Source organism: Schistocerca nitens, chromosome 2 (genome assembly GCF_023898315.1).
Source record: "Schistocerca nitens isolate TAMUIC-IGC-003100 chromosome 2, iqSchNite1.1, whole genome shotgun sequence".
Taxonomy (NCBI): Eukaryota; Metazoa; Arthropoda; class Insecta; order Orthoptera; family Acrididae; genus Schistocerca; species Schistocerca nitens.
In genome coordinates this window covers 373428176-373454354 of record NC_064615.1, presented here as the reverse complement: position 1 = coordinate 373454354, position 26179 = coordinate 373428176, and the positions used below count along the sequence as shown (strand labels likewise).

Below are 26179 nucleotides of genomic sequence, written 5' to 3'. Positions count from 1 at the left end.
TCCTTTTGTTTCATTAAATAGCTGAGTAAATTAAACAGTATGATTTTTTCTCACATATATAGTTACAGATTCATTTTAATTTCGCAAATGATGTAATCATTACTACTGATGAGAACTATATTACAAGTATTCCATATAAAATACAGGCACCTCTCTCTCTCTCTCTCTCTCTCTCTCTCTCTCTCTCTCTCACACACACACACACACACACACACACACACACACACACACACACTTAGTGTGTGTATGCACCTGGGGGGAGATTGCTCAAAAACAAAAGAAAAGTTAGAAAAGTGAAAAATATTGTTTGTCTGCCTGTCAACAACTCAATGCCTCTACAATGTTACTAATTCATATTCTATAGTGAAATAATAAGCAACCAGTTGCATATAACAAATTTAATTCCTTGACCAGTTTCGGGCACTTAATGCCCTTGTTCAGAAGGTTATGCCTATCAAATTATTTGCGAGTGTCAATAGTAAAGTGTGATAGGCACAACATTCTGCAGAAGGGCACTAAGTGCCCGAAACTGGTCAAGAAATTAAATTTATTATATGCTACTGGTTGCATATTATTTCATTACAGTATGCTACAGTTGCTGAAGATGGACAAAATACTAAATTCATATGCTCTGTGGAACAGCAAAAAACACCCTCTAAGTCAGATCAGTGAGGGCAAGAAGCACCTAGGAATGAATACAAACGCCTTCTGATGTTGTATGTATATATACAGACTACATTTCATTGATCTCTATTCAGTGCCACTTGAGGTATTTCAAATCAAAACAAGCAGCACAAACAGCAGTATCAAAACTGTACATAATGCAAAGGAACTTTTAATGCCATTACATATATTTTTGAACACCAGCTCCTTCCTTCATCTTGATCTGTTCGCCTGAGGAAAGAGAAAGAGCACTGTATTCTCACAATGTATGAATAAAGTGATTCATGGATATACAGTGAACATGTACTTGGAATGTAAATGAAGGAAGATTAGTGTTCAATTGTCTTCAGTGACAAAGTCATTAGAGACTGAGCTAAATTTCAGATTGTGGAAGAATAGGGCAGGAAATTGCCCATGTCCCTTTCAGTGGAATCATCCCAGCGCAAGTACATACAGCAGGTGTCTTGCAGTCAAAACAGAATTAAACTGTAAAACAACTACTATTATTATCCTTCTAAAGTAATGTGTACATTTTAATTCACTTCACCATTAACATGTTGACTGCCACAAGGCCACTGGCAGCAGAGCAGAACCTCCTGCTGTGGCTCCCAGTGACCATATAGCAGTCAATGTGTTAAGGGCATAAGATGTATGGCACTGTATAATAGAATTTCAGGAGTCACCTAAAATATTTGCCCCTTAAAGATAGCAACTCCTCAGGACTGGGTAATATTTGTTGTAATATTTTTTTTTTTCCTTTTTAATAATTTCTGTTTGCACATACACATTTATATGTCAGTAAAAAAGTTAAAGGTGAACTGGTTACAAAGATGACAGTCACAAAATTGCAGTCTCAATCAAAAAAGAAGATTGCATTCATAGCATGTATTGCTGATGTTTTTATTCATTCCAGTTATATAAGTGAGTTTATTCATCAAAAGTAAGACGTTTACTACTTTGAACAGGATAATTTTGTTCTTTGTTATTGAAAAAGTAAAGTATTCTAATTTTCCTGTAAAGGCACAACTGTAACACAGCACTTCATTTTAAATTTATTACTTTTCACTTATTGAAATGAAATAATGCAACAGTTTTCTCTCGTTCACTTTTTCATAGTGTTCTGGCCTTTGAAAAGTTATCTGTTTGCCTATGAGGAGCATGTGAAAGACACTCAAATATTACAGTTGAAGCTGGTAGCATCCAGTTATTTTTGCAGTCTGCATGTGTAGGGAAGGGCTTCTCACACTAATTGATATTTTAACAGAACTTGTGCTCTATAACTTTTTGTATCAAGCTCATATTTCTCACTAATAAATTATGTATCACTGCATGCCAATTAATCCACTTTAAGTCAATGACACTTAAAAATGTGTTCTCTTATCCCCCCCCCCCCCCCACACACACACACACATTCTTATTTTATTTTTATTCTCTTTAGTTAACTTGCACATTAAGATATTAAGATGCTTAAAATTCTTTTGGATGTTGTACTGTGCCATTTATAAAATATAAAATACTTCATGAAAGTGCTGGCAGGTCGACAGACACACAAACAAACACAAACATACACACAAAATTCAAGCTTTCGCAACAAACTGTTGCCTCATCAGGAAAGAGGGAAGGAGAGGGAAAGACGAAAGGATGTGGGTTTTAAGGGAGAGGGTAAGGAGTCATTCCAATCCCGGGAGCGGAAAGACTTACCTCAGGGGGAAAAAAGGACGGGTATACACTCGCACACACACACATCTCCATCCACACATATACAGACACAAGCAGACATATTTAAAGACAAAGAGTTTGGGCAGAGAAGTCAGTCGAGGCAGAAGTGCAGAGGCAAAGATGTTGTTGAATGACAGGTGAGGTATGAGTGGCGGCAACTTGAAATTAGCGGAGATTGAGGCCTGGTGGATAGCGGGAAGAGAGGATATATTGAAGAGCAAGTTCCCATCTCCGGAGTTCGGATAGGCTGGTGTTAGTGGGAAGTATCCAGATAACCCGGACGGTGTAACACTATGCCAAGATGTGCTGGCCGTGCACCAAGGCATGTTTAGCCACAGGGTGATCCTCATTACCAACAAACACTGTCTGCCTGTGTCCATTCATGCGAATGGACAGTTTATTGCTGGTCATTCCCACATAGAATGTGTCACAGTGTAGGCAGGTCAGTTGGTAGATCACATGGGTGCTTTCACACGTGGCTCTGCCTTTGATCGTGTACACCTTCCGGGTTACAGGACTGGAGTAGGTGGTGGTGGGAGGGTGCATGGGACAGGTTTTACACCGGGGCCGGTTACAAGGGTAGGAGCCAGAGGGTAAGGAAGGTGGTTTGGGGGTAAGGAAGGTGGTTTGGGGATTTCATAGGGATGAACTAAGAGGTTACGAAGGTTAGGTGGACGGCGGAAACACTCTTGGTGGAGTGGGGAGGATTTCATGAAGGATGGATCTCATTTCAGGGCAGGATTTGAGGAAGTCGTATCCCTGCTGGAGAGCCACATTCAGAATCTGATCCAGTCCCGGAAAGTATCCTGTCACAAGTGGGGCACTTTTGTGGTTCTTCTGTGGGAGGTTCTGGGTTTGAGGGGATGAGGAAGTGGCTCTGGTTATTTGCTTCTGTACCAGGTCAGGAGGGTAGTTGCGGGATGTGAAAGCTGTTGTCAGGTTGTTAGTGTAATGCTTCAGGGATTCCGGACTGGAGCAGATTCGTTTGCCACAAAGACCTAGGCTGTAGGGAAGGGACCGTTTGATGTGGAATGGGTGGCAGCTGTTGTAATGGAGGTACTGTTGCTTGTTGGTGGGTTTGATGTGGACGGACGTGTGAAGCTGGCCATTGGACAGGTGGAGGTCAACATCAAGGAAAGTGGCATGGGATTTGGAGTAGGACCAGGTGAATCTGATGGAACCAAAGGAGTTGAGGTTGGAGAGGAAATTCTGCAGTTCTTCTTCACTGTGAGTCCAGATCATGAAGATGTCATCAATAAATCTGTACCAAACTTTGGGTTGGCAGGCCTGGGTAACCAAGAAGGCTTCCTCTAAGCGACCCATGAATAGGTTGGCATACGAAGGGCCCATCCTGGTACCCATGGCTGTTCCCTTTAATTGTTGGTATGTCTGGCCTTCAAAAGTGAAGAAGTTGTGGGTCAGGATGAAGCTGGCTAAGGTAATGAGGAAAGAGGTTTTAGGTAGGGTGGCAGGTGATCGGCGTGAAAGGAAGTGCTCCATAGCAGCGAGGCCCTGGACGTGTGTGATATTTGTGTATAAGGAAGTGGCATCAATGGTTACAAGGATGGTTTCTGGGGGTAACGGATTGGGTAAAGATTCCAGGCGTTCGAGAAAGTGGTTGGTGTCTTTGATGAAGGATCCAGGCGGAGCTTCAAGGAATCCTCAGAACCTTAGGCCTCCTACAAAACCTTTCACCTGACTCCATCAACATCCTGACCCCACCGACACCCCGCACCCCTACCTTCTACCTTCTTCCTAAAATTCACAAACCCAATCATCCCGGCCGCCCCATTGTAGCTGGTTACCGAGCCCCCACATAACGTATCTCTGCCTACGTAGATCAACACCTTCAACCCATTACATGCAGTCTCCCATCCTTCATCAAAGACACCAACCACTTTCTCGAACGCCTGGAATCCTTACCCAATCTGTTACACCCAGAAACCATCCTTGTAACCATTGATGCCACTTCCTTATACACAAATATCCTGCACGTCCAGGGCCTCGCTGCGATGGAGCACTTCCTTTCACGCCGATCACCTGCCACCCTACCTAAAACCTCTTTCCTCATTACCCTAGCCAGCTTCATCCTGACCCACAACTTCTTCACTTTTGAAGGCCAGACATACCAACAATTAAAGGGAACAGCCACGGGTACCAGGATGGCCCCTTCGTACGCCAACCTATTCATGGGTCGCTTAGAGGAAGCCTTCTTGGTTACCCAGGCCTGCCAACCCAAAGTTTGGTACAGATTTATTGATGACATCTTCATGACCTGGACTCACAGTGAAGAAGAACTGCAGAATTTCCTCTCCAACCTCAACTCCTTTGGTTCCATCAGATTCACCTGGTTCTACTCCAAATCCCATGCCACTTTCCTTGATGTTGACCTCCACCTGTCCAATGGCCAGCTTCAAACGTCCGTCCACATCAAACCCACCAACAAGCAACAGTACCTCCATTACAACAGCTGCCACCCATTCCACATCAAACGGTCCCTTCCCTGCAGCCTAGGTCTTCGTGGCAAACGAATCTGCTCCAGTCCGGAATCCCTGAATCATTACGCCAACAACCTGACAACAGCTTTCGCATCCCACAACTACCCTCCCGACCTGGTACAGAAGCAAATAACCAGAGCCACTTCCTCATCCCCTCAAACCCAGAACCTCCCACAGAAGAACCACAAAAGTGCCCCACTTGTGACAGGATACTTTCCGGGACTGGATCAGATTCTGAATGTGGCTCTCCAGCAGGGATACGACTTCCTCAAATCCTGCCCTGAAATGAGATCCATCCTTCATGAAATCCTCCCCACTCCACCAAGAGTGTCTTTCCGCCGTCCACCTAACCTTCATAACCTCTTAGTTCATCCCTATGAAATCCCCAAACCACCTTCCTTACCCTCTGGCTCCTACCCTTGTAACCGGCCCCGGTGTAAAACCTGTCCCATGCACCCTCCCACCACCACCTACTCCAGTCCTGTAACCCGGAAGGTGTACACGATCAAAGGCAGAGCCACGTGTGAAAGCACCCATGTGATCTACCAACTGACCTGCCTACACTGTGACACATTCTATGTGGGAATGACCAGCAATAAACTGTCCATTCGCATGAATGGACACAGGCAGACAGTGTTTGTTGGTAATGAGGATCACCCTGTGGCTAAACATGCCTTGGTGCACGGCCAGCACATCTTGGCATAGTGTTACACCGTCCGGGTTATCTGGATACTTCCCACTAACACCAGCCTATCCGAACTCCGGAGATGGGAACTTGCTCTTCAATATATCCTCTCTTCCCGCTATCCACCAGGCCTCAATCTCCGCTAATTTCAAGTTGCCGCCACTCATACCTCACCTGTCATTCAACAACATCTTTGCCTCTGCACTTCTGCCTCGACTGACTTCTCTGCCCAAATTCTTTGTCTTTAAATATGTCTGCTTGTGTCTGTATATGTGTGGATGGAGATGTGTGTGTGTGCGAGTGTATACCCGTCCTTTTTCCCCCCTGAGGTAAGTCTTTCCGCTCCCGGGATTGGAATGACTCCTTACCCTCTCCCTTAAAACCCACATCCTTTCGTCTTTCCCTCTCCTTCCCTCTTTCCTGATGAGGCAACAGTTTGTTGCGAAAGCTTGAATTTTGTGTGTATGTTTGTGTTTGTTTGTGTGTTTGTCGACCTGCCAGCACTTTCATTTGGTAAGTCACATCATCTTTGTTTTTAGATATATTTTTCCTACGTGGAATGTTTCCCTCTATTATAACCATATAAAATACTTCAAAATACGTAAAGCATAAAACCGAAGTGTCGGATGTGCTACTACAGCCTTCCTCAGAGCAAGACTGGTTTTACCAGAGGAAAGACACCCCTACTTATTGCAAACTATTGGTGTCAATAAGTCATATTTCTGGAACTTCATTGACCCTAAAATATAATAGGCTAGTCATGACAAGAGAGATATGGTAGGAAGAAGGGTATTTGTGTACTGATTGGCTTATTGATGATTAATGCCTGTCTGAAAATTGGGACTTGGTTTCTGATGGGCATGTTTTCTTCCTGGTGTGCAAGCAAGTACACTGCCTGTTCCTATATGGCTGTTTGTCTAGGCTGCTGTGTCCGTGACTGGTGAGGCTTCTGCCCCATAACCGCTTGCGGCCCATCATACTGGGACAGTTAGCAGCTAGGATGCTGGAAGTTTGTAGTTTCAGTCTGTTAATGTTATCAGACTGCTTAATAATTCCAGTCACCTCCTCTTTTTTTTTGCATTGGTGTATCTATGACTTTTGCCAGTATACAGGCTTCCTGGAACATAATAGGTAGTCCACAATCACAGTGGTGTTCCAATTGTGCTGTTACGAAAGTATTTCAGTGATTTTTAACAGTCACAGAGTATTCAACATTTTCAGTTTACATGTTTCTGAGAAGGTGCATGCCATCACAGAGTGAAAGACTCATACAGAAAACAACCCTTAAGATGTTAAGAAGCAATTTCCTACATTATCCTTTCTCTCAGACATGCTAGTCTTAGAGTATGAAGGAGACTCTCCCTGGAGTTTCAGAAAGAAGGTACTGGCAGGTTGAATTGTTTGGTTGGTGGGTCATTTGTCATGCACACATAATTAATTTCATAAGAACATTTCCTGTGAAAGGTAAAGTTCAGTGTTTAGATCTCACTTCATCATACAGTTTTAATCTGTTACGAACTTTCACAACAGTGTGCACTATGCTTCAGAGTCCATTATTGAATCAACAAAAATTGTCATTATTGCAGAAAATTATATGTCACATAGTAGTGCTGTTTATATAGCAGGCAGTGATACTTATCTCTTACTTACCACTGTTCTGTTTTTCTCATCATTTTGGATGTTGAGTCAACAACAAGGTACTCTAACATGGTAACAGAATTCTTTAACATAGTGTATAATGCAGAATTTTAAATTATGCATGGAGCTATATTGCAGTTACATGATCTTCGTAGTAAATATATTTCACAGTACAGTGGCACCTAACTAACTCAACTATGATGGAATGTGTGATGGCATTTACTTATTCTCTATACTATTAGTTTAAAGGAAATGGTGCAGCAGTACAGTTATGTAGCATTATTTCTCCACATCCTTCAAATACTGCCCTATGCCAACTAAAATTATGTGATGTGTCCTCAACACATTACTAGATCCTAGGCATCTAACAGGTTATTACTAACTCTGAAGCACATACAAAGAGAGATTACTTTTTCTAAAGGTCAGACTACGAAGTCTCTTGTGCAGAATTAGACCAGCTGGTGAAGGCAGCTACTGAGGTGAAAGGTGTGCTTGGCTCTCGCATGACTGGTGGAGGGTTTGGAGGCTGCACAGTGACACTGGTATGTTCAAAGAAAGATTAATATTAATATTTAGATTTATTATCTGTGGCAGTGGTAGTCCAGTGGGTAGAACACTACACTCCAGCACTGGAGGTCCTGGGTTCAATCCCAGACATGGGTGGAGATTTTTCCTCATTCCAGTCCCTTCGGGATGACTGCAGGTTCACTCAACCTGCTACCAAAGGAGTACTGGGGATCTGTCTGGGAATAAAAAGTAGCTGGGGTGATGGGCCCATCACCCTTCCCCTCCTAGTGCTGCAGTGAAGGAAGTCTCAAGCTGATGCCTGGTCACAGCTTGATCCACAGACATTACTTTAATTTACTTTTATGTACTCTTATTCATTCTACGACAAAGAAGTGAAACACCCTGAAGGAATTATCCGAATAGGACAGACATCGAAAGATGTGATGTACATGTGCAGATGAACAAATGATTACAATTTCAGAAAAATTGAATGATTTATTTAAGAGAAAGAGCTTTACAAATTAAGCAAGTCAGTAATGTGTTGGTCCACCTTTGGCCCTTATGCAAGCAGTTATTTGGCTTGGTATTGATTGCTAGAGTTGTTGGATGTTCTCCTGACAGATATCATGCCAAGGGCACAGAATATTGTCAACATACTGCTGTGCTATAAGAGTGCCATGGAAGAAAACCAAAGGGGTCTTGCTATGAAATGAAATAGCATCGCAGACCATCACTGCTGACTGTCAGGCCATATGGTGAGTGACAGTCGGGTTGGTATCCCCTGTCCAGGGCATCTCCAGACACATCTTCATTGGTCACATCTCAGTTCGAAATGGGACTCATCACTGAAGACAATTCTACTCCAGTCAATGAGATTCCAGGCCAAATGTGCCTGATACCACTGCAAAAAGGCTAGTTGGTATTCAGAGTTCAATGGTACTTAGAGGAAGGAGTGCCGTGAGCTCAGCCACCTTTCTGAGAGCTTACTATTAATGGTACTTGTGTGATACTGATATAATGATGAATCTGGGCCTCCGAGTGTCTCCCTGACAATTGCTCAGTGCTCTCTCTAGATCAACCACTTCCTTCTAGACCCTGTATTCTGTCATGGTTCATCCATTTCTGCCAGTATTATCAAATAGTGGCAGTACTCCTATTCAAATTTCAAGCAATTTGCCAGTTACTCCAACCAACTTCTTTGACCCCAGCTGCATGTCCCGTTTACTAACTTTGCCAGCTGCGCAGTGAAATTGCTCTGCAGCATCTCACATTCATCCATCAGCTACCAAGGTTAACAATCTTTCATTTTCTGTTGATACCTCTATGAATATCGATCTGTGGCCAATATGCATAACTCCATCATGGTGCATAATTTTTTGTCTTAGAGTGTACTAATACATAGTAACAAGTTGCATTTAAAGTCTAATGTTACAGCTATAGGTTTTATAACTGTAATTTGTGTATTACAAGACCATTAAAAGAAAATAACAGATTCAACATGCAAATGAATGAGAGGACAAGAAAAATTCAACTAATAGTCTGATTTCATCTTCTTTACTTCCTTAAGCTAGTGATTGTTGTTATTTCTTTAAATATTTGTGTTCTTTTGTAGCTCCATGTTCATTCACTTATAATTCATTCATAATATTCTATAGATCTTGTGATGAAAGAGATATGGAAAGAGCTGATAATTTTGTCAGAAAGGAGTTTATTCTCTTATAATTACAGTGTATAATTGTCTTTCATTTATGATCTGAGTGTATTATTATTAACTTAAAAAGATATCTCCTACTTTTTCCGTGTTTCTTGTTCACCAAATCATGTTCTTATTCACTTCTGCCTTTTTTGCCTACTTTCTTTTATGTTTCTTGTTCACAAAATCATGTTTTCTCTGACTTAGTTTTCCGCATTCTTAGAACTGTGATGTGCATGTCATTAGAGCAAATATAATTTTCATTTTAACAAATACCATCTCCTCCACTTAGTCAATTTATTCCAGCCACATCCCCTTTGGAATTCGGCATAAACATGAATCACATGGTGTAATAAATGAATAAATATTTGTATTTTCATTCTAACAAAAAATGTTATGTGGGCCTAACTATTAATAAAATAATACAACAAAGAGAGTCTACAGATTTTACTGTTTTTCTGTTTCGTTTTCTTCTTGTTTCAGGTGTATAAAGATGCTGTTAATGAAGTCATAAACAATACAAAAAAGAAGTACAAAGGAAAAGCAACATTTTATGTAGTCACCCCATCTGTAGGAGCTACAGTTGTGAGAGGAAAGTAATATCAGTGAAACCATATACTGCCATGACAGCTGTAGAATTGTTATATTTGTGAGCACTTGTTTTGGGCTACATAGTGTTGCACATTTAGTCATACAGCAAAACTATTTCAGATTTTGAATAATTGTATGAAAACTATTACTAGACTAATTTTTAATGTAATTAGTACAACTGATCAAGTCATATCTTGTGTGTTAAATCTTAAGGTTGAAAATATGGGATTAGGTGGTGTTTTACAAAAGGCACTATGTTATTGATCAGTTAGAAGTGTTTCTCTCAAGGAGTTTGCCATTTTGCTTACTAAACTATTACAAATATTTCTCTTCAATCTGCAACAAAGTGTACATTATAGGCCATCTTAAAGCAAATTATATGATTTTCCAGACCAATAATTGAATGTTTCATAAACGTTGCTGATACCCCTCCACTCTCTCTCTCTCTCTCTCTCTCTCTCTCTCTCTCTCTCTCTCTCTCTCCCCGTTGTGTATAACTGCAATATTGTACAGTCGCTTCAAAACCTAATACACAGAACCAATATTGTCAAAAAAAAAAAAAAAATAAATAAATAAATAAAATAAATCAGAGTTTCCTTCCTTTTTTTAGCAATGATTTACTTGAGCTCTTCATTTTTCTGAGAAGGGTAATCTAGTAATTTCATTAAATTAAACAGATGAGATGTGGCAATTGAACTAATAATCCATATTTTCTGTATATTTATTCAGGCTGATGTCAAATGAAGAATATATTCTAAGGATTATGTAAAACTAATTTTCTCTAATTATAAAGCACATCAACCTCACAAAAGAAGGAACTGCATAGTGGAGAGAGGGAGCTGTGGTATAGATTGTAAACTGGTTAGAGTTGCGAACATACCACATTTACATATACCATTTTGTGCAGAGAAGAATGTGCAAGAGGAAATGATCGGATGTGAGTGGTACCTAGTACATAAACACACATACTGGTGTTTCCACACACCTAAACTAAGAGACATATTATCACAGCTCAACATAAGAAAAAACAAACTTCTTAATCATAAATACCATTAGTGTATTTTAGTCTGTCATATTTTACTCCTCGCTCTTACTGATGGTGAAAGGCAGAACTTCTTTACTCAGAGAGAAAAAAAAATAAATATATATATATAAAATATTTTGGAGCTGTTACCGTTGAGCATTTTCATTGTTTTTGGTATTATTACAAATGTAGCAAGCCCCTAACTTTCTGTTATTTTAGACTTCATGGTGGATAAGGGCTTAACAGTTCTAAGAATCTTTTTTCTCCCTCCTGCCTTGGGCAAGAAACTACATTCTTTTTTCCTGCACATTCTTTTTGGATGTGGCTAAAACTTAGCTAAACTTGAAGTAACATAGTAACATTTGCTTTACTGGGAAGCATCTTCTTTACTCTGGCCCATCTTTTTCAGATGCTTACGTATTGTTGACACCCAAGAAATCTACATATGCCTTTTTCTTCTTGATACAGTGAGACAAATATAGAATTTCTGAAGCACAGATAAATCTTCTTTACTCTGGCCCATCTTTTTCAGATGCTTACGTATTGTTGACACCCAAGAAATCTACATATGCCTTTTTCTTCTTGATACAGTGAGACAAATATAGAATTTCTGAAGCACAGATAAAAATCATCTTGTTTAGGGGTTGAATTAGTTGCGTAAGGAATATTAGAAAAGTCTAATCTATATATACAGCTGTTCAATAAAAGTGACCATACAGTAATTTGATGTACTGGAATTCCCACTCCCCCATCAAACCTCCCAAATTACCCACTCCATTAGGAGATTGTTCATGGGAAGGAATATTGTTGCTATTCACTGTATGCATGAATTTCTCTATTCCTGATGAAGTCATAGTTACCCAAGATATAAGTGAGTGAGAGTAATACATTGGAACAAGGGCTCTTGGAAGATTGAGGGTATGCTCTACTTGATACACAGCACGTATCTCATAGCATCTTCCACTTGAGTTTGTTCAGCTCTTGTACTAATTAAAGAAAACCATGATGAAGTGTACGATCATGGCCACCTCTACTATAGGCCAGAGTTATCAAACTGAAAACATTGTAAAAACAAAGATGATGTGACTTACCAAACAAAAGCGCTGGCACGTCGATAGACACACAAACACAAACATACACACAAAATTCTAGCTTTTGCAACCAACGGTTGCTTCGTCAGGAAAGAGGGAAGGAGAGGGAAAGACGAAAGGATGTGGGTTTTAAGGGAGAGGGTAAGGAGTCATTCCAATCCCGGGAGCGGAAAGACTTACCTTAGGGGGAAAAAAGGATGGGTATTCACTCGCACACACACACATATCCATCCACACATATACAGACACAAGCAGGTTGTCTGCTTGTGTCTTTCCTGACGAAGCAACCGTTGGTTGCGAAAGCTAGAATTTTGTGTGTATGTTTGTGTTTGTGTGTCTATCGACGTGCCAGCGCTTTCGTTTGGTAAGTCACATCATCTTTGTTTTTAGATATATTTTTCCCACGTGGAATGTTTCCCTCTATTATATTGAAAACATTGTAACTTGGATGTCATTGGACTGTCTAAACTAAGATTACATTTCAGATTTTGCTGAGTGCAGACAGAATGACAGCTATTCTACATTTGTATTGAGTTTCTTTTCATAGATATGATTCCAAAAAATGAAAAAGCAAATTTCTTGCAATAATATGCAAACTTTACGTTGCCATTACACATTTTATGCTCAGTTCATTGCAACAATTGCAAACATTTGTGATAAAATTTTTAGTAACTCACATTTACTTCATAACAGCATATTATGACATTTCTCATCAGAAATTTATAGTTACAAGTTCAGTAACTATGCAGTTTTGTGAGATGCCTACATACAATATTTCCCAGACTTGTAGTTATTTCAATCTACTTTTGTTTGAATGTATAATCACTTCCATTTGTATACAAATAGCATTAAATTAGCTTAACAGTCTCTAGGAACTACAACATAGTATCCTTTACATCTTTCTATATGGCTGTGACATAATAATTATTTTAACCAACTTTTTATATCCTGTTCATCAGCATGTTGAATGTGATTTTTTCCATTACAGATCATAAGTATCCATTTAAATTCTTTTACACATCTTTCCGATACAGGGTGACTGGGAAATGGGTGTGGAATTTGTATAAGAAACAAGACCGATTCATTATTTTTTAAACTGTAATTTATACGTGTTTTATGATTTCATAGTAGTCTCCTCCAACACATATTTATAATAACATGAAAGATTTAGGTCATGGATAGAATAAGATAGTCTCCCTGTGTTCTGTGATAACACAGTATACGTACATGAAGATGACAGAAATGGGATATCTTTGTTAGTTTTTGTTGTTTACTTATTTTTTTTAACTGTGAATGCTATATAAAACTGCTAATTATAGACTATAACACCATTTCAAACTGTAGAACATATTACAGGCACTCCAAAGTTTGGTCTGTGGAATACTGTGGAACTAACTACATTTGACATCTATTACATAATTTGAAATATTGTTGCAATGAAATCGATTTATCAAACGGATAAGGTATCTTTTTCCTGTGATATGAATTCACATTTGCAGTAACAAATTAATACTGAAGTTTATTCAGTAACAGTATATTTGAAATGAGTTTGTTCTTGATTTGGATACTTACTTTGACCTGAGGCATATCTTCAGAAAAGTCTGCAGTATAAAGGAATATTTCATTGTCTTTAACTTTAATACTGCACTTTTCTATACTGTTTATTCTTTCTTGGTAAGCAGTACACAAACATTGAAAATTTAGTGTGTGGGGTTTTGGGTCCTTATCGTTATAAATAACAACCCGTTGATCCACTTGTTAAAACAATGAACACATTTTTACTGTCACACTTCAGACATACGTCATTACACATCGAAAGTATCACATAGACAGAACATAATGGGGCCGCCTTGGCCCAAAGAGCTTCTGCGCGCCAGAGATGTTATGGCACGTCAGTGTTGCCACAGAGCCCTGCCCCCCCCTCCCCCCTCCCTGCAGTGCAGAGCACGAGATTCTGGCTGTTGTGGGGGGAGGGTGGTGCAGGTGTCCCGCTGTCTTCGTCCGGAGGGGGAACTGGGCGGGGCAGAGCCAGGGTTCGAGCCCTTTTGGATGGAAAAATGTAATCACGGTGCCACACCGGTGGGAGTAAGCGGCGACCAGTTCGTGAGGTGACAGAGGGGGTGGGGAATAGACAGAGACATGGGTTACAACACATACAGTGTCCCCGTGGTGTCAATAAAAGATTGAATGAGGGAAGGATCTAAGGAATTGGGGATCGGTGAGGAGTGGAGAATGGAAAGTTGGAAGGTGTCATCATCGGCGGAGCGGGGGGAGCATGGATGATTAAGAGAGAATAATTTTTGTGGTAGTTATACAGATGTCAGACGGTGAAAAGTGTGAGATGTTAATGGAGATGGTAGTGGGTTGTTGAATGTCGGGTGAGAAGTGTGTGACGGGCATAGCAGGAGAGGGTGGGGTGAAGGGACTCTGCCCAGTGAGGGTTCCCAGCGTTGGGGAAGGGAGTGTGGCCAGCGTGTCGTCCCTTGAGGAGGCAGCGGTATGGAGGTCGTCGTGGTTGGTGGCGTCGGTCGCTGGAGTTGTTGTCATCAGCAGTGACCCACACCGGCTTGAGTCGAGACACTGACACCGTCGAGGGTTTGCCTTTGATACAGATGTTGAATGTATTCGACGAGCGCCTGAGTACCCTGTAAGGGCCTATGTATGGGGGTTGCAGGGCGGCGTGCACTGTATCGTCCCTAAGCATCACAGCTTCACACGTATCTAACCGCTGGTGCACGAATGTTTTAGGCGGAGTGTGTGCTTTCGGAGCGAGTGTTCTCTGTGCTCGTATCGTCTGTCATATGTTCTCATTTAGCACGGGGTATTCGATGGTATCTTGGAGCAGTGAAGGCTCGACAAACTCGGCTGGTAGGGTCAACGGCTTGCCATAGAGCAATTCGGCCACCGAGCACTGCAGGTCATCTTTATATACAGAACGAAGGCCTAGCAGTACCCACGGGAGGGCGTGTAACCACCGTTCCTTGGGCACATTAGCGCTGTCTTTAATGTGCGGTGCCATCGTTCCACTAAGCCATTTGATTGGGGGTGGTAGGCTGTCGTGCGAATGCGGCCAACGCCGAAGAGCTCGCACATTTTTGTGAAGAGGACAGCCTCGAATTGACGGCCTTGGTCTGTAGTAATGGTTTCAGGGCAGACAAAATGTACAACCCATGTGGAGAGGACAGCGTTGGCGACTGTTTCGGCCGAAATATCGGCTAGAGGGGTTGCCTCGACCCATCTTGTTGTTCTGTCGATAAACGTAAGCAAGTATCGGTAACCATCCATCTGGTGAAGGGGGCCGACAATGTCGATGTGGATGTGGCGGAGTCTGCCAGAAGGAGAGCAGAAGACGCCTGAGGGGGGGCATGCAGTGGCGTCCGACTGTGGACTGCTGGCACGAAATACAAGTGCGACACCAGTCGCGACAGTCTTTGCGAAGCGAAGGCATTACGAAATGCTCAGTAATGATGCGCGTAGTTGCGCAAATGCTCGGGTGGGCGAGACTGTGCAGTGCGTCAAACACCAAGTGATGCAAAGAGGAGGGGACGAGGGGACATGGCACGCCAGTGGAAGTGTCACACCATAGCTCCGAGCGTGTGCCGGGGATCGTCTTGTGCGCCAGGCGCAGAGAGTGATTATTGTCAGATGAAAGGCTCGCCAAGGAATCATCATTTGTTTGCGAGCAAGCAAGAGCGTCGAAGTCGATTGAGGAAGATATGCCCGAGATCCGGGAGAAATAATCAGCAGCTATGTTGTCGGATCCTCGAACGCATTGTACATTAGTTGTGTATTGTGAAATGAGGTTGAAATAATGGAACCTCCTAGGAGGTGGGCCGGCTGGAGGGTTTGTGAGTGCTTGGGCGAGGGGTTTGTGGTCTGTAAAGATTGTGAGGGGGCGTCCCTCGACATCTTCGTGGAAATATCTAATGGCTTCGTAGACAGCTAAGAGCTCTCTGTTGAAAGCAGACCTTTTGCACTGAGAGGGAGAAAGTTTTTTTGAAAAGAACTTAAGAAGTTGCACCACCTCTCCTCTGTGTTGTTGAAGTACTGCGCCGATAGATATTTCACTAGTGTCAGTGGTGAGCGAAAGTGTTGCATCCGGGTGTGGATGGGCAAGCGTGATGGCTTCTGCAAGTGCGGTTTTGAGTTTTTTGAAAGATACACGCATGATGTCTGTCCCCGGCACGCGCCTGTCACCTGACGTTTGTGGCCCGCGCAGTGCGTCTGTGAGGGGGGCCTGTAGTTCGGCGGCTCTTGGAATGTCGCGGTGGAAAAAAATGATCATTCCTAAGAACTGGCGGAGTTCATGGTACGTTTCTGGTATTGGCAGCTGTTTGATAATGTCTATTTTCTCTTGTGTGGGCCGGATACCATCGGCTGAAACTATGTGTTCCAGAAAAGCAGCAGAATCCTGTCTCAGTTTGCATTTGTCTTGTTTGACGATCGCACCGTGGGATTGTAATGTGTCAAACAGTGCCCGGATGTGAAGCTCGTGTTCCTCCCGAGAGGAAGAAAAGATCAAAATGTCGTCCAGGTACGTGTAGCAGAAAGGTAGGGGTCGTAGCACTGTATCTAAGAACCTCTGCCAGGTTTGGGCGGCGTTTTTTAATCCGTAGGGCATGTAAACATATTCGAAGAGGCCGAAGGGTGTGGTGATGGCCGTTTTAGGGATATCTTGTTCGTACATTGGTATTTGGTGATACGCTTTCTCACAGTCTACCACACTGAAAATTTTAGTGCCTGCCAACTGAGAAGCGAAGTCCTGAATGTTCGGTACTGGATAATTGTCCATGATTGTGCGGTCATTGAGACGTCTATAGTCACCACAGAGTCTTTAGGAACCATCCTCCTTCGGTGTGAGATGAGTTGATGACAACCAGTCACTGGAGGATGGGCGTACAATGCCTGCTTTTAATAGGTCCGAGATTATTGCTTTTGCCGCTTTGAGTTTGTGTGGATTCAGGCGTCGTGGTCGGTGTCTGACCGGAGGGCCCTCAGTCATATTGAGTTTGTGACATGCACCACTTGTGAATGATAACATGCTGTGCGCGCGGTGTGCGTTGTTAGCATTCGAACACTCGTGCAATGAGTCAATGATTTGAGCGCATGCCGAGCGAATACCTCGAAGTGAGGCGAGTTCGGATTTCGTGCTCTGTAATGTATTTTTGGTATGCTCGATAAGGGAGGTGAGCTTGGCCTTCGTTTGTTTGAGTTCACTGATCTTGTCGTTGTAGTAGCACGTCACAACTTTTACTAGTTAACTTGGCTGCAACAAGAGCACATTCAGTCTGCAATAGTGAAATGTCAATGTTTGTTGACCGAATGGGTGATACAGACGCAGTGGCCATAAGGGCAATAGTCTTTTGCGAAGGTTGGTGGACTAATGTACTTCACGGAATGTCTAGCGAAAATTTGTGTTGTCGCAGAAAGTCAATGCCTAAGACCAGACAAGCTGCCTGTGCCACATGAAAAGTCCACGAAAGGTTCAAGTCTTTTGACAGTTTAAGCATTAAAGGCGCCGTACCTAACACTTTGATATGAGAGTCATGAGCCGCGCGTAACAGTCTGGGCGAGGAAGTTAACATGGTAGGTGCGAGAGCTGGGGGTGGGGGGTGGGGGTAAGCCCGGGGGCCCGTAAACTGTTACACCCCTTGGATCAGTTGTTATTGCTGTCTGATGTCTAGCAAAGGTGGCCGAGGTATTAGGAGAGGTCACATTCACTACACACTGTTCAGTTCAATCAGAAAATTGAGGCTGGCGGCTGTCCGTAGCCAGGCGCGGAACCGGTTTGCGGCGCAGATGATGTAGCAGCCATGTAGTAGCACTGCTCCGAAAGTTGGTGCAAAGTTCTGAGGGGGGTTGCGCACCCCTGAGGTGCGACGTTAGCGGTGGAATGTCCGGATCTCTTTTCACACTTTGTCCTGTATGTTCGAAAGAACGATCTTGAGGCAATATGGCGGGCGGTACGTATGCGTTGTCTGTGAGTGTTGTGGTACTGCAATCCACTCGCAGATCGGAGGGCCTCGAAATGTTCGATGTATAGAGTCCATGCGTAGTGCAGATGGGTGGCATGGTCAGATTGTGACCGTAGAAATTGTACGGTGGTACACCTCGTTGCATAGGCGACATGACAATACAGGCGGTTCACTCGTACACACATGATTGTTATTGTTATTGAACTCACGTAGAACACGGGAAGAGCGTCACAAACTGTTGTTAGGGTCACCAATGTGGAGTTTTGGGTCCTTATCATTATAAATAACAACCCATTGATCCACTTGTTAAAACAATGAGCACATTTTTATTGTCACACTTCAGACATACGTCATTACACATCAAAAGTATCACATAGACAAAACATAATGGCCACCTTGGCCTCAAGAGTTTTTGCGCACCAGAGATGTTATGGCACATCAGTGTTGCCACAAGTGTAATGTCCTCCTTTAACCAGACCTAATTATTCTTCTCCTCCTGTTCTTTACAAGAACATTGCCTTCTGATTTCTGGATCACACTGTAATGGAGGGTGTGCCTTGTTTAAATGTGATGGTAACCGAGAAAATAATTTTTGCATCACTTTTCATAAAAGCAGTGGTGTCTGATGAACGAACTCTTAACAGTTCTATTCATCAGAATTCTTGTAAACTTCCACTCTTGACACATCACATTCCTCATCTTCAGTGTAAACAAAACTTTGTTGGAGAGATTCCAGTGGCTCCTGGAGATGTTTTTATCCAGCATTTTTTTCAGTATGGAATCTAAACACAGATACATAATCCTTTTCCTTGCTGGATTTGTAATTACTCTTGCAACCAGAAACACAATATTTTTCAGCATCTACAAGTAGAATAATGCATAAATTGTTAATATCTTAAATCAAACTAGTATTATGTATGAAAAACAAATGAGATTTCAAAAGACTGGTCTGTTGTACTACCTGGGTATTGCAAAACCAAGTCTGTGAATCGGGGTGGGTGTATGAACTATTTGTAATATTAATGCATAATCACCTATGAAAGGATTCAGATACTAAATTTAGGAATCCAAAACATTATTTTCAGGTTCTGTTCAAAGTTTTGTTCCAGTTTTGTTGACAGAGTCATTTAGATAGTACAGATGCAAATGTACGTATAAAAACACTACAAATTGTACAGAATTCTGTGCTTACATTTTTGTTTTTTCTTTTACTATTGTCACAACTATATGCTCTTATTTTAGCGGAGTCCAGTAGGTCACAGTTACATAGAAGATGCAAAAATACACAAAGAAACACTTTGGTTCACTACCACACAGTCACATTCATACTTATATTTAGATTAAAGTTCAGTCTTGATCACGTTATGTCTGTTTTAATGAGTAACCGGTTTCGGTTTTTTCTATAAAACCCTCATCAGACCCATTGGCTCCCTTGGGTTGGTAGGTGGAGCTCTCCTTGCTGCTGTGCAGCAGCAAGGAGAGCTCCACCTACCAACCCAAGGGAGCCAATGGGTCTGATGATGGTTTTATAGAGAAAACCGAAACCGGTTACTCATTAAAACAGACATAACATGTTCAAGACTGAACTTTAATCTAAATATAACAATTAATTGATCACTGTATTCCAAAAATGTTTACCAAAATTGTGCACATTAATACTGTTGGTCTTAACAATTTGTTATCGCATTTTAGCCTCTGGCCACAAATACAGGCAGCTGTGGTACAGCCCTTCTTTAAGTCTTCCCTGTTCTTTCCAGTAGTCCTACTTGGCAAGTGTTCCACAGCAACTAACCTTATTTAACAATTAGCATCAGCCTTCCCCAAGGCTAGGTTTATGCAATCATTCCACTTTAAAACCACTCTTGACAGACATATGTAGATTTGTGATGGCTGTGATTGGCCATTGGTTGGGTAGCCCAACAAGATAATATCTTCTCATCTATTTATGCATATTGCATTACATTTTTGTTTGTTGATGAAAAGATGCCTTTGTAACAATTTTCTAAAGTGGCCCTCTAATCAATTACACTAATGATACTTCTACATCTGATGATGTGTCGCCATTAAGACTTATGTGTTGGATATTGTTTGTTAGAAAATCTTCAGTCCTATCAAATAACTTTTACAATATATTTTATGTAATTCTACAGCATATTGATGCCAATGACATTGATCTATAAGTCTGTGCATCTGTTGGCCTTAAAGACGGACTTGCATTTTTTTTTCTAATCACATGGGATGCTCTGTTGTTCCAGTGATTTACAACAGACTGTTGCTTGAAGAGGGTGTTGGTACATCAGCATATTCAATATAGAATGTAACTTGCACCTTGAGCTGTGCTAACTTATTTCTATTTCCTGTTTTTGTATCCTTGCAGTAATCTGAAGTGATCACTGTACTGTGATCTTTCATGAAACAACTTTGGGAAAGGAAAATTAGCATTTCAGATTTCATTTTATTGTTCCCTTTTCTGTGTCATCATGATCAACAAACATTTGGAATAATACTATGATCTATTAACTAATTATGTGTAGGTCTAAACATTCTTAGAGTTCTTTCTGTATAGGACAAGTAAAATCATGCTTTTGATTCCACTGAATGTTTCAAATGTAACTAAAGCCCTGTTTTAGCGTTCTACATAAGTGGTCTGTCAGAAAGGATTGTGCCATGAGGTCTTTTTTTATACCTTTTTAATATTGTTATAGAATTGTGGTGGGTCCTTTACATACCTCACAATCTTCCAAAGTAAAAACTTATGTAGTATGTGACTTACAATACTTCACAACTTGTAACACTGATCATACATATTCTCCTCCCCAGAAGTGAATTTTTACTGTTGGCTGCTCAGATAGTTTGTAATAATTTCCCTGTTGCTCTTATTCTGCAGAATGGTCTTCCTTTCTTGACCTCTCATTCAACACCAATGATCAATGATGTTATAATTACCTTCTGGACACTGTATCCTAATTCTGATCACATAATCAAAAGGTTTGAGACAGTTTCTTGTCTGCAGATCCAATAAATTTCCATTACAAGTGTACTGTCTAAAAATGAAAGTGCCTTCCAGTATATAACTTTGTACTGAAATATCCCCCTATCACTATGGCATGGTCAAGGTATTTGCACAAAGCATATTCAATTTTTTTCTGAAGCAAATCATTCCCTTATTTTCACCCCAAATTATCTCACATTCTGAGTCAGTGTTTACTTTATTAGACATAACTGAGTTGTTCACAGCAATAAATATATCACCACAGTAGGTTCCAGTCTATCTGTCTGGTATGTATTTCATTTGGAATCTGAGACCACTTGCTACTTATTTCTAGTTCTAGCCACTTTGTTACCAGAATTACATTAATTATACTAAAATTAAGAACTGAAGTAGTTCTGGGGCATTACCCTGAATGCTTCTGCAATGGCTAATGTAAAAATGAATGTGCCTTCTAGTATATAGCTTGTTTATGAAATATCCTATTATTGTGGCATGGTCAAGGTTTTTGCACAAAACATATTCATGGTCCCCCCTCCCTCCATGAAGCACGTGATTCCCTTATTTTCATGACAGATTATCTCACATTCTGAGTCAGTGTTTACCTGATAAGGCATAACTGAGTTTTCCTCAGCATTAATGCTGTTGGTCTTAACATAATTTACTATACTTTAGCCCTATGGCCTCAGACACAGGCAGCTGTGGCACAGCCCTTCTTTGCGTCTTCCGTATTCTTTCCAGTAATCCTACTCTCTATCAGTATACAGGTTACCTGCTCTGGATCCTTTGGTATACTACATGGAACTGCTTATTGGTCCTACAGTGGAGTGTTTCTCTCTGGAAAAACTCACTCACACAAAACACGTGCATGCATGCATGCCACTCATACTCTGCTACTGAAGTAATTGCTTCCCAAGTGTAGCATATGCCCTATCCTGTTCTGAGGGAACCAACAGTTTTCCATCTCCTAGCACATTTAAAGAAATCTGGACCTGAGATTGTAACAGATTTCCGTAGGCCAGTAATCAGAAGACAGTTGTCATTACTAGGATCTATGCTGTAAATTGGGAACTATGCTTTCATTTACGTGCAAGGACAACCATCTTCTTCACTTCAGCCAGCCACCAAAAGGAGCCTGTGTGGTAGTATGACTCTTGTCTTTCAAGTCTTGAGTTTTTCATTGTTGTACTCCCCCCCCCCCCCTCATCCCCCTCTCCCTCTATAATTGGTTCTATGGCATGAAAAAAATAAAAGTGTTCTGTTTACATTAGGCTCCATGGGAAAAGAGGAAGAGGTGCCCCTTGCACCTTACATTTTGAGGGGAGGGGGATGAAATCTCTCGTTTACGTTTTCTCTCAAAAATATTTTACAGAAATTGCTAGTTAACCAGAAACTTGGTTACTTCCAAGATATTTATTAATATTGCTCTTTTAACTTTAATAGTACAATCTGTAACACTACTTTGTACACCGTTTGTGAGGTAAATATGATGGGATAATACATTTTCTGTTTAAAATCCTGATTCTTTGATCAAGTTCTCTTCTATGCCATGAAAACTTATGACTACACTCAGATACAACCTGAAGCATGTACTGCTTCTAGCTTTCATTTGTTGTAAATAATTTATCACAGTCCTGTAGACTATTGACTAGGTGTAGATAACTGACAAAGTATTATTGTTCATACCACTGTAAATAATCTGTCATAAAGAACTAATTATTCAAATCAGATTAAAATCTGCCTTGTTTTATTAGAGACAGAGCTATTATTGAGAATTTCTGGAACTTTATCAGTTCCTACAGTGGCAAATCCAGGGTGGAATGCAACAATATTATGAAAAGGAAAGTTGCTACTTTCCATATAGTGGAGATGCTGAGTCGCAGACAGACACAACAAAAAGTGACAGTCTTTTGTTGTGCCTATCTATGACTCAGCATCTCCACCATATGGTAGCAACTTTCCTTGTCATATTGTTACTTTTAATATCTTCACCTGATGATTCTGCTTCACAGTTCAATACATTGCTCAGTTCCTTTTCTGATCCAAAAAACAAATTAGGTACTTTGCCCATAAAATGCGCAATTAATTGTATAAGTTTGACATGTTTTTGTAGTTGCCCCCATTGTGGATACAAAGCTTCTAATTTTGGTGTGCAGGTTTTCAGCTGTAGACTGTAGAGATAGAATATGAGCTCCATATACTTGCTTTAAACTTCCCAGCAAGTCATGTGACATCATCTACTAACTTGCCATATCCATGTGCTGTAAACCTGATTTATGAGTCTCCACCACAACCCACTAGTCACCTGAGTCTGTTATTGGGTACAAGTGGACTCGTGAACTCAACTAGCCCAGAAAGGAGAGCAAGTATGTGAGTTCGCAAGTACAGTTGCAGACTCACGGTATTGACACTACATATGCAACCATTTTGAAAGAAATTTCTGCCATTAAACTGTACATTACTATTAATTTATGTCACACAATCATGATTTTAGCTTTTAGCCATTTTCAGGTGTAAGCTGAAATGTCACAAAATGTCTGATCTGCCTAAATGATGGAAGCATGTTATACATATACCAATACAATGACTGATTGGTTACAAATGAAAACTGTTCTGTTTAGACATACATTTATACAGATAAAACTTTTTTGAAGACAACTGTAAATTTATTTTAATACATAATTTCTAATCAGAGAATGTATACTAATTATGTTGATGTATACACACTTCTGAGGCATTACCAAGTCTGTAACAAGAGTGCAACATTACCAAGTCTGTAACAACGGTACCAGAAAACATGACATGAGGTTGAAGTGCAATCTCTAAATGGTGATTAATTATTAAAATAAATTACAGAAATGAATGATAAGCTACACAACTCATAAACACAAGTTTTCATGGCCAAATGCATACAGAAATAGTGCACTTTTTTGTTGTAGGGCTATAACAGTGACATTGCTCTGTGCCCAGTTTTTGCATGGTGGAGGTGGAACAGACAAGAATACAACCATTTTGTATGCACTTAATGGTTTTTTTTTTTTCTCTCTCTAAAGTGTGGACTGCTCTGTGAAACTTACTCCATATATCAACTGCTCCTCTCATACAATAAATTTTCAGTTGTGTACTTTCCATCAATTAATTTTTGTCTTACACCCTCCACAGTCTCACTAAACACAGCTTTGTTAAAGGCCATCTGATCCCGACAATAGGTCATTTCACCTTGTCAGTGCTACTTTACAGCAGCAAGATCACGTATTCATCTTCCATACTAACATGACTAGCCTTACATTCCTGTGTGCTTCAGAAAGAGAGAATGAGTGGACGAATAGGAAGTGACCATAGCACTACAGTTCTCAGACTCGCCATACTCACAGAACTACAGAAGGAATAAAGTAAGACCTGTAGCACTGATGTAACAGCAGCACCTTGATTTGTGAAGTATGCAGTCCAAACATTATAGACTCATACTCTCTCCATTTCTGATCTCTGCTAGACTGTACACAACATATTTTCAGCAAGACTTGAAAAGTGTGGAAGAAGTGGATTTGGTAAAGAGAAAGGAAGTTTTGTTGTTAGGTGGTTCTCATGCTAAAGGTGTAGACCAACTGTTGCAGAACGATCTATGATCAGAACACAAGGTCACCATTTTGTTTTAAAAAATGCATACTGCTGGTCTGTGTAAGGTTGTAAAGATTGCACCAAAGATGAGGCCTTGGTTGTATTTGGTGGACTGGACAGTAGTATTGACAGAGATTCTGAGTACAATAAAAAGTGTGACTTGGTAAAGGTAATGTTGACATACCAGTGTTGAACTTGTATTGTTCTGTGACACCACAATTAACCTCATTTGAACTTTCCTGCATGAAGAATTAATTTAGATTTGGAATGGCTGATAATATTGAGTGCACGATCACACACTGCTGTGGTTTCAGTTGATTCTGTGAGTAGATAAGGTTATATTAGTCATGGACTTCACCTCAAAAAGTGACAGAAGGGTAAACTGGCTGTGCTACTAGCAGAAAAACTAAGAAGGGAAGGAACTATCATGTGTGATAAAATACATATGGTTACATGTTTCTGAGCAACAACTTTTATAGGGTAGCGATGACAGAAAGAAGCAGTTTCAAGAGAGGTTAGGACTGAAACAAATATTCAGTTTGAGAAAGAAACAAAACAGCATTCTAGGAAAATGAATGCACACAAACAACTGTTAGTTGAAAGTTTTTGAATATTACCAGAAATTTTATTTCCACTGTATTACATCCCAGTCAGTATGAAATGCCAGTGATCCTTATTGCTTTAGACTGTTTGAGGACTGAGGCGTAAATTTAATGAATTATTTGTTTGGCTTGATAAATTGCTGCCAAACCCTGCTGGCGTACTCTGCCTCTCTGAACATCATGTGACCACTAATGCAGATATGTCAAGTGTTATGGGGTTTAGGTTAGTACATCTTCTGTAGAGCAGAAAATGGAGAAAGGAAAAGCTGAACAACTGCCAAACATTTAAGGACATAGTCATCAGTAAATATTGCTTGATGCAGCAGCATATGGAAGCAAGTGCAACAAAAATATAATTTCAAAACAAATCTTTTATAATAGTAAGTGTATACTGATCACTTGCAGAAAATCCCAGTCTGTTCATAAATCATCTCTAAACTCTGTTACCATGTTTTATGGTAAAAAGGAAAGAAATAGTGGTTGCTGGTAGCTTTAATAAATATTTTCTTAATGACTCTTCCAGTAAGAATTTATTGTACTTGGTAACATTATCATTGTACTAAATCCCTACTGCAAACTTCCCAAACAGAGAAACTAGTTAGAAAGACCTCTAATGTTGAGGTTGTACCTTGTTACAAGACATGTTGCAAAATACTGAAGACAGTACTACAGACATAAAATAAAATGCATTATATGGCAAAGGTAGCCAAAGAATAACAATATTAGAATAGCGAAGGAGACTGATAGCACTAGGGATGAGAAGGAGGCAATAATGTTAAGAGTAAATGATATACGGGTAATAGATGCATGCAGTGTTGCAAAACATTTTAGCAAGCTTTAGATGATTGTTTCTAAAAAGGTAGGGTTGTCAGGTCAGGATCAGTAT

At 40.6% G+C, this 26179-nt stretch overlaps 1 protein-coding gene across 3 annotated transcripts in view; it reads left to right on the top strand.

Moving 5' to 3' along the window:
- Nucleotides 1–10477, top strand: part of LOC126236204 (galactokinase-like) — a 131135-nt gene extending 120658 nt beyond the window's left edge. The window contains exons 7-8 of one of the 3 annotated variants that reach the window (XM_049945315.1): nucleotides 7625–7745; nucleotides 9887–10473. In XM_049945315.1, the coding sequence (XP_049801272.1) occupies nucleotides 7625–7745; nucleotides 9887–10003 (238 nt within the window). In that variant the 3' untranslated portion in view covers nucleotides 10004–10473. Of the gene's footprint in view, nucleotides 1–7624; nucleotides 7746–9886 lie in introns of all 3 variants that reach the window. The other 2 variants (XM_049945314.1, XM_049945316.1) reach the window with 2 other exon arrangements.
- The last annotated feature ends 15702 nt before the right edge of the window (nucleotides 10478–26179 follow it).